Genomic DNA, 13,139 nt, shown 5'->3' with positions numbered 1-13,139 from the left:
TATCGAGGCCACAAATTTAGTGCCGGTAAGTTTCTTTAGGTAAGCAAAGGTTTACAGTATATAACTCCACACACATGTACTTGGCAGTATATATATACACATCTTCAAGGTACTTAAATGTGGAGTTAAAATGGTAAATCTACGCTTACCTATTTTTTTTTTTTTTTAGGGTCGATATTTTTGGACACGATATTATGTCCACAGAATATTTCTGATTCCAATGTTCTGTTAGTGATCCAATGCTATATAACAATTGCAAACTCTCCACGCAGTTGACCAGTTTAAGACATGGTAACATCCAAGTAGTGGTAGCCACACCACGGGACAACCTTCATTCCAGCATGTGTCAGGAAACATGCAGTAGTGAAGGTGTGCCAGTTAATTTTCAGACAAGAAAGGTAGCTCCTTTGTACATTCACACATCTGGAGGCTAGCCAGAAGAATTAGCTAGAACAGCAGCATTATAAGATGCCTTTCCATCACTTCGTGATCCAAAGAACGCCTAAAGATATTTCATAGTAGTTATCAACCATGCTTGTTTGAGACTCTCATAAAGTCCTCTTCAAAGACCCTACTAGTAAGGGCGGTGAACCAGGGGAGTCCCACAGAGGTTAAAAAAGGAGTAATCTGGGTGGGAGTACTTCTACTCCATTGCACAACGTGCAGAGGTGAGAGAGTGATGTACTATATTTAAGTTGATATATGCAGAACCTCCCTTGTCAACATGATTGCTCAAGACTGTGTAGCCTGGAGTTATCTTGTAGGCAGCCCCAAGCTGGAATTCACTTGATTTGCAATACCAATCCCAACAAAAAATGATGTAGATCTTGTGGTTGCCAGCTACCAGGCCAGGGCAGATCCTCTTAGTTTTTGTCCGGTGATTTCTTGGCATGGATTGTAGTTTTTGTAGGTACCGGATTGATTAAAGTACGAAGTATAGCCTTTTCAGAACACTCATAATCACATGTTACCTCAAACAGAACTTACACACAATTCTCTTTCGCTTCTACATCCGTATATCTCCAGTGTAATCAAAGAAACTACTTTGTGTTAAAACAAAACGGTGAAACCAGAAATGTATTTGCTAGAAAGATACATTTTTATGGGTCTCGTTTAGAGTTTTCTAGATGGGCTGCAAAACAAGCTGTCAGTGGTGGTACCCCGCCTCAAAGTCACCAAATTCAAGGTTTCCCGCTGAGAGAATTTTTTTTTTACACCAAAGCTTCTCCTGCCTTCATTGCAGAAGACACTGTGACAAAAAAAGTGACACTGGTTTGCCATGCTGTGATGCCACTTTTTTTCTTTACTAAAGACAGACGCCAACAAAGAGATGAAAACAAGTTACTTACCTGTAACTACGGTTATCCAGTATTGGTATCTTTCATAGATTCACATGCCTGAATCATTCCCCGTCGACGAGGCGGGAGTCCCACGGTAAATAAAAAAGCAGTGCAAAAAGCACTTTGTAGTAGTAGTAGGCCCTAGGAATAGGCCTGAGGCCTAAATTATAGTAGCCTATCTACCTCATTATGTAAAAAAGACCAAAGTCTTTGCTCCAACCAATCAGCTCACAGCACCCTCTAGAACCCTCTCTGCAGAGCCAGCTCTCCTCAGATTTTCGTAGCACAAGTGGGAACAAGTATCCCAATCTTAGAGAACTGACTCTCCGGGGAGGAGGGTGGGTGCATGTGAATCTATGAAAGATACCAATACTGGATAACCGTAGTTACAGGTAAGTAACTTGTTTTCTTATCCAGTATTGGGGTATCTTTCATAGATTCACATGCCTGAATCAGAATAGCAAGCAGTAAACCTGGCAAAGTCGGTTGCGGATGGTGGGAGACTTATTGTAGTGCACCCCCATGAATGTACCGTTAACAACCAACAATCGCCTAGAGATTGACCTATTAACAAGTCATCTTCCGAACCAACATAGAAATCATGCAATTTCCTACAGGAAAGGAACCTTAGTATCATAGAAACTCAGTATATGATAACATATGTCTGTATATCATAAACAACAACTTGAATTGTATGTACTTTTTCAGAAATAAGCCAACATTAGAACCTGAATGTACTCCTATGGAAACATGTGGCGTAAAAAACGGTTTGGCCCACTGCCGCATCATTCTGCTTTGCTGATTGTAGGCAGTAATGTTTTGTAAACGTGTGGACATTCTTCCATGTCGCAGCACGGCAAATGTTTTCAAGCGTCACACCTGCAAACAAAGCTGCAGATGCTGCCACAGCTCTTGTGGAATGAGATCGAACAGACCTTGTCAATGGTCGGTTAGCCTTAATGTGACAGAACTGGATGGCAGAGGCTATCCAGCTAGAAAACGTAGCTTAAGTGACCACTATAACCAATGTAATCCGGCCATAAGTCGCAAACAGATGATCTGATTTTCTAAAAGTCTTGGTTCTCTGGAGTAGAAGTTTAAGCATCTTTTGATGTCTAAAGAATGCAATGTTCTGTCCGCTGGGGTTGAAGGATTTGGAAAGAAAACATGCATGTCCTTAATCTTACCGGTTCGTTAGAGTGAAATTGTGTCGGTACCCTAGAAATGAACCCAGGATTCGACCAAAGGGTGACATAGTTCCGAGGAAAATGTAAAAGTGAGGTGTTCCTTCTAGTGAAAGCTTAGATTTCACGAACCCTTTTTTCCAAAGTAAGAGCCAGTAAAAGAGCAACCTTCCAGGTGAGGAATCTGAGAGCTGGTTTATGGATCAGCTCAAATGTACACTGCATCAGCTGCACTAGCAATGCAGAGTGCTCACCCTGGGAGGGCGCTCGCACTGGAGAGAAAGGCTCGGAAAAGCCCTTTCATAAACTGTCTGACAAGCGCCGAAGAGCAGAAAAAAGAAAAATTTTAACTTTTCCTAATTCTGGAAAGAGCAGCAAGACGCATTTTGTTTGTTGAAGAAAAACTAAGCCCAGACTTGGCTAGAAGAGCAGATAATGGAGAACTTGTTCTGCAGTAACTGTAATTGAGTGAATGGCTATCACCTCACACTAACCGCAAAATCGCTTCCATTTGAGGCGAGAAGCCTTGATTGTGCCTCGGGCACGAGAATTTGCCAACATTTCACAACAGTTCTTTGAAACGTTGATGCCCTTGAACTTTAATAAATGATAAGCTGTGCGTGCAATAGTAATGACTGCGGATCCGGACGAACCACTTGATCTCCGTCCCCTGCCAATATCGTAGGCCCAAGCCGCAGCCGAATGGGCTTGTCTATATATAAACAATAGCAGACGTTCCGAGAACCAAAATTGGCCAACGGGGTGCAATCTGAATCAGATGGTAACCTTGCAGCTTCATCTTGCAGAACACCTTCGGAACCAATGGTATTGGGGGAAAACTCATACGCACAAACCCCTGACCCTAGCATGGACAGGGCATTCCCTCTTGATTCCTGTTAAGGAAACCTGCTGGCATAATATCGGCCGTCCTTGTTCTCTCTGAATGCAAAGGGATCCCGTGCCAGATTAACCCAAACTTGGAAAAACTGGGTTCACCTGTCCCTTTCCCGGCGTCCACTCGTGACAGTCCGACTGAGACATGCTCAGAGCATTGTAGAGAGCCCTGACATGTGCGGCTCTCAAGACATCTTGTGCAATGCAACTCCTTCGCACAAATCCTGAACCTCGTGCGAGAGCATAGCAGATTTTGTTTCTCCTTGTGTATTGATATAATACATGCGGATGGTGTTTGCGGTCTGTCCTGGCACAGACGAACCCTCAATCCTCAAGAGGAATGCTAGGGGGGACAGAACAGCGTTGTGGAGCTCAAGCCTGTTGATCTGCTGTTGTCGTCTTTGAGACTATGTTCCTCGAATTCTGCAAATCCTGCTGATGACCTTCCCATCCTTCCATGGAGGCATCAATCGTTAAAATTAACCCTGGAATGGTTTGCAGGAACGTGCGACCCTGGGCTATATTCTCTGTCTGCGACCAGCAATGTACAGGATTGATCATGCACGGCGTAACCTTGATGGTATCGTCGAACGAACCCATAGGTTATTGATCTTGAAACTGTAGTTCTATCTGAAAAGGTGTCATTTTGAACCATGCTAATGAAATGAGTTGTATCGCTGAAGAGCACATCTTCAGGAACGAAACAAACATTTGAACTGAAACTGACCTTATGAAGTTAACCTTGCCCATTTTTGAAAACACAACTGTTGGTCGTGTGACAAGAATGCTTTGTTGTGGATTGTGTCTAAACCTGCTCCGAGAAAATACATTTACTTGGAGAGGACCTAACTGCAATTTGCTGTCGTTGAGAATCAGCCCCAGAGAAAAAATGAGATGGGTACATCTACTGTGGCAATCCTGATTTCATGTTCAGAAGGACCTGTAAGCAGCCAATCGCCTAGACAGGGGAACACTTGCATTCCTCAAGATCTCAATGTTGCTGCCACTAGTACCAAGTACTTCGTGAAAGGCTCCTGGTGACGATCTCAGCCCAAACGGGAGCACTACGCACCTATAATGGGCGGCAGCCGCGTGAAAGCGAAGATATTCGTGCTGTTTGGGATGGACAAGTATGTGGAAATTCGCACCCTCTCCATCCAGAGAAGCCATAAAATATCCTTTGTTTAAATAACAAGTGTTATGAAAAACGAGGGGGAGGGGGACCCCTGGGCGGAGTAGGATATGGCTGATTGATGAATTCCAGGGAGTGGCCATTGGTTACTAGGTTTAGAACACATTGGTCCGATATAGTTCCTTGTTGCTTGGAAACAAAAACCTGAAACCTTCGGGAGAAAGTAGACAGACTATCTACGGAAAGATGCCTGGCTGCAAGACTATACTGAGATTGATACTGTTCATCCGATTGGGTTTGGTATGTTTCTCTTGATGAAAACCCCTTTATTCCGCTTCTCTGAAAGATCCGCGCCCATATTGAAGGGTGCTTAATGATCGTGCATTATCAGTGCCCGGTTTTATAACTAAGGGGGCTTCATTCAAATGTTTAGCAAACCGACAACTCTTCATCATAGGCCATGCCTAGAAACTTGGCTCAGGGCTGAAGGTAGCGGCTTTAAGCCATTCCTGGCGTGCACCTTCCAACAGAATCTTTCCTGCATCCCGCCTTCGGTTCTCAGGAATGAGGTCATTGAAATTCGCTATGTCCAACCACATTGGACGATCATAAAAACCGATGAAGGATAAAAGATTGTCAGCTCTACTAGAGGCCACTGCCAAAGTAGAGAAATTAGTTTTTTTTTTTTTTTGTTTTTTTTTTTTTTTAATAAGGTTCAGACGACATCCTTCTTTGTAAGCCGGTGTGGAGATAGGTATTGCAGGATTTTAGATTGCTAATGAACAGTCTGTGAAGATACTTAATCTGGTTGAACGATGGCCTATCAGATCGGAGGGGCTGCTAGTAGGTATACATAATTTCTATTCTATGCGCAGAAACACTGCTGGAATAGACTTAGTCTATTACACGTACCACTCTCGTGATGCATACCTCCTCGAAACCATGAAGGATATATTCTGTTTGCCTGTAGCTGGCAGTCATAATCTAGCTGCTGCCCACTACATTAAGAATATATATGATGCTCTTACCGGTGAAGCCATCTCAGCCAATCTCATCATAGACTTTGTCGTAAACATGGTTATGTAAGCGGGGTAATTGCAGACTAGCACGACGTCATAGATGACCGTCATGAGCAACCCTTCTAAACGAGGCTGTCAGACGACAGCCATATACAATGCCATTGAAGATTAAGCATTCATAAGTGAGGGCATCCGTAGATGAGGGTAACAAATGGGGCCATTTGCCCTTCGTAGATGAGGCCATCGGTAGATGCGGCCATCGGTAGATGAGAACATCAGGAGATGAGGCCAGTGGTAGATAAAACCACTGAGACAGAGCCATTGATAGACTAGGTCATAGGTAGACGAGGCCATTATTAGACACGGCCATTGGCATACAAGGCCATCATTCAAGCAAGCCCTTTACAGAGGAAGCCATTGGCAGACGAGGCCATTGGTAGACGAGGCCATTGTTAGAGAATGATGCTGTCATAGAAGACAGTCATAGCAATACCATCATAGATGAGGTTAAAATAGGTGATATCCTCCGTAGATGAGGCACTCATAGATGAGGCAATTGAATGATGGTCAGCCATAGATGATACCATGCATAGATGGTGCCATGTGTATTGTAGACCATGCACAAATGAGGCCATATGTATATGAAGCTACCTTGATAAGGCTGTCATAGATGTCCGTCGAAGCTAGGCATTGCCATTGTAGATGACACTATCAAAGATCAGCAGTCATAGAGATGAGGCCGTCATCAATGTGCGGCCGTCGTCGACGACCATCGTAGACGAGGCCCGTCGTCGACGACCGTCGTAGACGAGGCCCGTCGTCGACTACCGTCGTAGACGAGGCCCGTCGTCGACTACCGTCGTAGACGAGGCCCGTCGTAGACGAGGCCCGTCGTAGACGAGGCCCGTCGTAGACGAGGCCCGTCGTAGACGAGGACCGTCGTCGACGACCGTCGTAGACGAGGCCCGTCGTCGACGACCGTCGTAGACGAGGCCCGTCGTCGACGACCACCGTAGACGAGGCCCGTCGTCGACGACCGCCGTAGACGATGCAGTCGTCGACGACCGTCGTAGACGAAGCCGTCGTCGCTGATCGTCGTAGACGACCGTCGTAGACGAGGCTATCGTCGACGACCACCGTAGATGAGGCGGTCGTCAACAACCCCCGTAGAAGAGGCCATCATCGACGACCATCGAGGAAGAGGCCGTCGTCGACGATCATCGTAGATGAGGATCAGTTTGGTGAGGCAGTAATATTAGAACATGGAGATATTTGTTATATACTCCTAATGTCCGGTCAAAAGGTCATCCCTGATGTAGTGTCAGGGTTGAAAAAGGGAGTTGTATCCTCAGTTAGAAATGCCTATAAAGACTCAAGGTGAATCTTATGGCTTTAATGCGCGCCCTCAGTAGGCTCCTGGCGCGACTTCTCCCTTCGACCTCACCTCATCCTCCTCAGAAGTGGCAGGTTTTTATGCGCGCCCTCAGTAGGCTCCTGGCGCGACTTCTCCCTGCGACCTTTCCTCATCCTCCTCAGAAGTGGCAGGTAAAAGTCTCTGACCCAAAACGGCCTCAACTCTCAGAACGTGAGAGTGATTGAAGAAAAGGTTAGACATAAATCATAGTCTATTACCTTGGTTACTGCCATTCTGCCATAGTACCGCCTTAATTGGGTCAGAGAAATGAAGTATGTAATCCAAAAAGAAGTAAAACTGAAGAAAAAACTGAGCAGAGCTCAGGGAGACTCCCTTCACCCACGACGTGCGGTGAAAATCTGAGGAGAGCTGGCTCTGCAGAGAGGGTTCTAGAGGGTGCTGTGAGCTGATTGGTTGGAGCAAAGACTTTGGTCTTTTTTACATAATGAGGTAGATAGGCTACTATAATTTAGGCCTCAGGCCTATTCCTAGGGCCTACTACTACTACAAAGTGCTTTTTGCACTGCTTTTTTATTTACCGTGGGACTCCCGCCTCGTCGACGGGGAATGATTCAGGCATGTGAATCTATGAAAGATACCCCAATACTGGATAATTGTATTTCCTAAATTAAAAAAAAAAAAAAAAAAGAATATCCCAAATACATTGAGAGTTTTTGCATTTTTACTGTCTGGGGCGGCAATGGTGATTACAGCAAATCAGTACAAGAAAAAAACTACAAACTGGGTGTTGGGCTTTGGGGGTTGTATTTAAATTGGCCTCTATAACATGTACAATAGTGGATGCCTCTCTGAGAAGGTTTGCCCAACAGCAGCTTCTGTGATGGCTCTGCTGTTGGGAAAACTGCCATGCCCTCACTTCTAAATGAGTAATACATCAAGCAGGTGTGCGGCCAGCTTTTTTTCACCTATTTCCTAGTATCAATACCTGAAAATGTGGTCCTAAGTGATTTCACATTAACACCATAGCTGGAGGTTTCCTTCCATATTAAAAATGCTTATATGAGTTAAGAAATTCAGAAAGTGTCACATATTTTACTCTCTCTCTTTTTTTGCAGGCAGTCTCCCTCCATTGCATCGGCCACCAGCAGCGAGTCAGGAGCCAATGAGGATACAGATCACTCAGACCGTGACATGCCTTCCGAAAGCTCAATGAGATGAGGGACACTGCAAGAGGATCTCCCTCCAGAGGGGAACATTGACCTGCACATCCCAGGATTCTTGACCAAAGAACAAAGGGACATCATTTCTGGAGGGCTTCCTTCTAAATATCTCTGAGGTCTTTCATGGGTCCTGCCAAGGATGTTATCTGAAATATCACAGAGGATTTTTCCCTTCTGAGTACAGCTAATGATCCTCACCTTAGCACTGCTGAGAATCTCTCACGGTATTATTGAGGGTTCTCTCCCGAGTATTGCCAAGAATTCTCTCATGAGTATTGAAGAGGATTTTCTTCCGAGTACTGTTGACGGGTACAATCCAAATAAAGCTGAAGATTCAATGATGAAAACAGCTGAGGATTTTTTTCCTCCGCAGCATTAAGGATCATCTCTCACGTGGCCACAAGGAGCACCTCAATGCGATCATTAAGCATCACTTCCAATATCATTGAGGATTCCGTTTGGGGATCGTTGAGGAGTCATGAGTATCACAAAGTTTCTTCTCTAGCGTATCTCTGATGATAGTTCCTGAATGTGTATCACTGAACATTGTTTCTGAGCAATGCTGAGAATTCCTCCTAATTATTATTAAGCATTGCCCGTTATGTGTTGCCATGGAAAAAGTTAGCTTTGTTCCCACTACCACTTTTTAAGGTAGAGACCTGATCTAATTCATAATCTCAGGCCCCGATCTTCAAACCAGATTCTGAGCACTGGTCAAGTTTCTAAGTCTCAATTGAGGTCCTGAAGTCAACTCTTAACTCCAGAGGATGGGTGGAGGTCCTGAGACCCAGTTGAGGTGCTCGGGCTTTGCTGATGTCCTGAAAGCCAGCTGAGTCGTGGGTCATAGTGGAGGCGCTGATATCTCACAATGGTTAGGTTCTAGAGGCTCTAGCAAGATCCCCATGTCCTAAACCTTGAGACCAGAGGCACATTGGTGCCAGGGACCAACTGTGGTCCAGAGACCAGGTTATGGCCAGGAGGTTGGCTGGTTTCTTGAGGCCCATTTGAGATGCCAAGATATGATTAAGCTGTGAAAAGTGGCCACAGTTTTGAGATGGAGTTAGGTTCTCATTGGGTTGGATTGCCAGAATAGAAATTGACATTCTTTGAACTACCAGGTACCAGTCAAGCCCATTTTCTAATCTGCAGTCACAACAAATCACACCCATACACAAATCATTTACAGAGCAGGTCTCTTCATCCTGCAGGCCCATATTACATCCGGAAAAGGAAAGCAGATGAAGGGTCTAGGAGCTAGTTTGGGATACCTGCACAGCCAAATTGCCAATCTACGCAATCTCTATCCCTGCCTGTTACCATTTCTCCATCCCTCCACCATCTTTATTCTCTCTCACTCCTACTCCTCAAAGTCTCCCACTATATTTTCTGTATCTTTCATTCTATTGTAATATTTTCTATTTTCACACTTGCCCACTTTTCCTGGTGTTTGTATATTCCTTTCCCTCGCACCACTTCCTTTCAGCCCATTTATCCTCGTTTTCCAATGTCAGCTTTCTTTGTATGTCACTTTCCTTCACTCCTTTTTCCCTTTCCCCAATTACTACACCTTTTGTCTGACTAATCATTTAGGGGCAGATTTACAAGAAAGTGATGCATCTGTAGAGATGTATTACGTTGCCTGCGCCACCCTGAGAAACACTTGCCCCAACATGGATGCGCTGTATTTACAATATGGTGCACCATGAGACAAGGATTGACAGATGCGTCAAATTCAGACGCATCTGTTGGAGCAAAAGTCACGCATTGCTGGAGTCGTGTCGCAAGCACTACGCAACTCCAGCAATGTTCAGGAAGGCCTATACCTATTGTGCTGCATCACTCCATAGGCCTGCTTTAAGCAGGAGTAAAGTTTTGACGCAGTGGTGTCGTAGAAGTGATGCATTGAAATCACTTTTGAGAGGCTTTCTTGCGTCAGAACGCCTAACCGGCATACATTATACCGGACACAGGTATAATGTGGCGCAGGGCTTTACATCGTGACACATCTCCCCAAATGCATCACGTTGTAAATGTGACGCAAACTGGCGCATTGTTGTCCGCAACAGCAGCGCAAAAGTGTTGCAAGGGGCTTGTAAATCTGCCCCACAGTGTGTGAGGAGATCAATACTGTTAAACCAGCTAGAAATTAATGATATATGAGGGGAAAGTAAAAAGTAGGAGGGGTGGAAAGGTAGACCAAATGGCTGGAGGTAAAGAGGTAGTGCAAGAGGAAAGGGCGAGAGAAAAAGATAAAATGTAAAAGGAATGACTTACAGAAATTCAGAAATAGAAAGAAGGTGTAGTTAAGGAGAAGTATAAGGGGAAGAAGCAAATAGACAAGCTGAAAGGAAAGTGAGAGAGATGACACATAAGACATTATTTTTACACTTTCCAGAAAACAAAATGTCTGGCCTTTGTGAAAGAAAAAGGAACCAAGTTGAATGCCAAATGTAGTTGGAAATGACCATACCAGTTGATGACACATAGAAATCACCTATGCTATGTACCAAAAGTTGGCACTGAACAGCTATTATTACCTGGGTTTTGTCCTCCAGTTGATGCAGCCCTGTTGATTACACCTCATACCATCATTAGGTTTCATTTGAATCCTGGCTTTTTCTACCGTTTATCATGCAGCTGTGTTGGCAAGTCGGCCAAAGCCGTTTTTTCTGCAGGCTCTGTGACTGGCAAGTTATCATGCACAGTACGACATTTGGAATGTTATGCAACAGATCACCTTATTTTTGTATTATTTGCGTATTTTATATAATGCAGACCTCGCTCCATGGTGCCGTGGAACATTTCTACTGCAGCACTCTATTGCTATTTCAAATAGCGCATGCAGAAGAGACTTTAAAGTAAAGGCGTGGTTACCTGTAAACTCCTTTGAGCCGTGACTACCGCATATTACAGTGAGTCCTCATCCAATTGCTTCTACGCCGAATGAACATTGATTGTGTGTACATGCTGTGCCAAGTGACCAAACAAAACCGTAGACTATAGGAGCAGATACGTTAGGTATTCAGTTTACAAAACTGAACTCAATATGTTTACTGACACAACCGTTCACTGACACATCTGGATTTAAAATTGGTGTCAAGGGGGCCATCAGATCCAAGAACTGCACAAGTTTAAATTTTCAAATGTTAAAGGAGCATGCACTTCAACTTACATAAAGGATAAGGAAGTGGTCACACTTAGGGAAAAAAGTGGCTTCTCATGTATATGTTTACAGAAAGCTGTTGGTCTTCTTCAAAGCCGCCAGAGTATCCCGCCTCCCGAAGATGGGCATCTGTGTGGTTGGATAACATCATCCTGATTACGCCTATATCCCATTTCATGTTGAAGCTACAGTCTTTTGCTAAAACCTCGCAGGTACTAGTGCACCCCACCCTGTTGACATTGGACGCAAGTCACAGAGTTGTAACTCATTCCAAAGCCCCATTATCTAGTAGATTGGTGTTTGGAGGTGACCTTTATCCGTGGTAAACAAACTCAAACCAAGTAAACCGTTCTTGCTACAAAAGTGAGTCAGAATTTTGAGAGGAATGCCTCTCAGCTAGGTAAAATTTTCTGAAGAGATGACACCTCCCTCAGCCTGGTGTATTGCTCTCTTATGGGACAGTGTCAATATTGTATTTGGCCTGTGAATTGACCCCTCAGCTGTGATGTTTGGGACAATGAAGTGTCGGACGATTACAAGCGTAAGCCAGAGAAAGTGTATCATTTCAAAATGTCCCCATCTCAAGTGTCCCTTAACACATAAAGATGGTAAGCCACCGTATACTCTCCTTGAAGACGCAGCTAAAGGGAGAATACAAGGTACAATATTACTACCCTAAATCAAACATACGAGGGTCCAAGTCGGACAGTCACAGAATTCCTGAGAGTATCATGCTTCATCATCTGCAACCTCTCCCAACCCTGGTAGGGTTGGTACCACCAGGGCAGACTCCAGCTCCTGTGCCGAGTCCAACAGGAGGTTTAGTCCGCCCCGGTGGTACCATACTACCCGGGTTGGGAGAGGTTGCCGAATATGAAGCATGCCACAATTTTGTGTGTGTGGCAGAGATCGGTAGGAACGAAACGAAAAGGGGTGCAAGAAAGAAAGAAAAGACAAAAGGGGACAGAAAGAAGCATATTGAAAAAGCAATAGGGTGAGGGAGAAATAGGTGGGAAAATAGGGGAAGTGATGGGGAGACTAAAAGGGAGACTTGAGAAGCATGAAAGAAAGGGATACAAACAGTGGCAAAATAAGATGCAGAGCGTGGGAGATACATCGGGCGGTGATATGAAAGTTTCACCCACAAGCTTCCAGAGTAGATGTGTTTCTCTTTTAGAGAGCAAGAGAAAAATAAGTATGTGGGGCATTGGAGCAGTTTGAGAGAGACATCTTCCTATCTTAATCATGAAAAGATGCTTGCTAGCCCCAAAGTCAGTGCTATTCCTATTTCATCCCAGAGAGGTCTTCCTATCTACTATACTAGTGAAATCTCTCTAATCTCACATCTCATTATCTGACACCACCCTTTAGAGGAAGAATGCTCTTCCTACTTTTCCCAAAGAGAAAGATCTTCCCACCTACCCCAGTGGATTCTGCAGACAGCCTGGAAGCACTTGCAAGCTTTGCTGAGCCGCACGCGGCGTGTTACAGTGTACCTAGAAATGTTAATAAAGTGTACAAATATACATATCAAAGCAAATCACTAGCCTCGCCTCTGACTGTACAAATGTGACCAAGCCTTCTGTTGTCTGTTTCTGGCAAGGATAGACTGCTTTTTCCTTGAGTAGCAGTGTGCACCATATCGCTGAGAGTGGACATGGGGATGTTACACTACCCTGGGAGCTCCAGGGACATCTTTGAGCTTCACAGGTAGGACTGTCGCAGCTGTTTATGTGTGAATCAACACAACACATTTTGTGTACGAGTACTAGAGGCTGCAGGTGGCTGTCAGTGTGTTATTGTTAGCACTTG

General features: G+C 44.5%; 1 protein-coding gene across 4 annotated transcripts in view; it reads left to right on the top strand.

The window, feature by feature from the left end:
• Positions 1–12,867, top strand: part of IFFO1 (intermediate filament family orphan 1) — a 133,015-nt gene extending 120,148 nt beyond the window's left edge. For all 4 annotated transcript variants that reach the window (XM_078651554.1, XM_078651553.1, XM_078651555.1 and 1 more), the window contains one exon: positions 8,060–12,867. In XM_078651554.1, coding sequence (XP_078507680.1) covers positions 8,060–8,162 — 103 coding nt within the window. In that variant the 3' untranslated portion in view covers positions 8,163–12,867. The remainder of the gene's footprint in view (positions 1–8,059) is intronic.
• The last annotated feature ends 272 nt before the right edge of the window (positions 12,868–13,139 follow it).

The sequence above is a fragment of the Lissotriton helveticus genome, chromosome 7 (assembly GCF_964261635.1).
Source record: "Lissotriton helveticus chromosome 7, aLisHel1.1, whole genome shotgun sequence".
NCBI classification, from domain to species: domain Eukaryota; kingdom Metazoa; phylum Chordata; class Amphibia; order Caudata; family Salamandridae; genus Lissotriton; species Lissotriton helveticus.
Note: the sequence above shows the minus strand (reverse complement) of the source record. Positions and strands in the feature narration are given on the sequence as shown.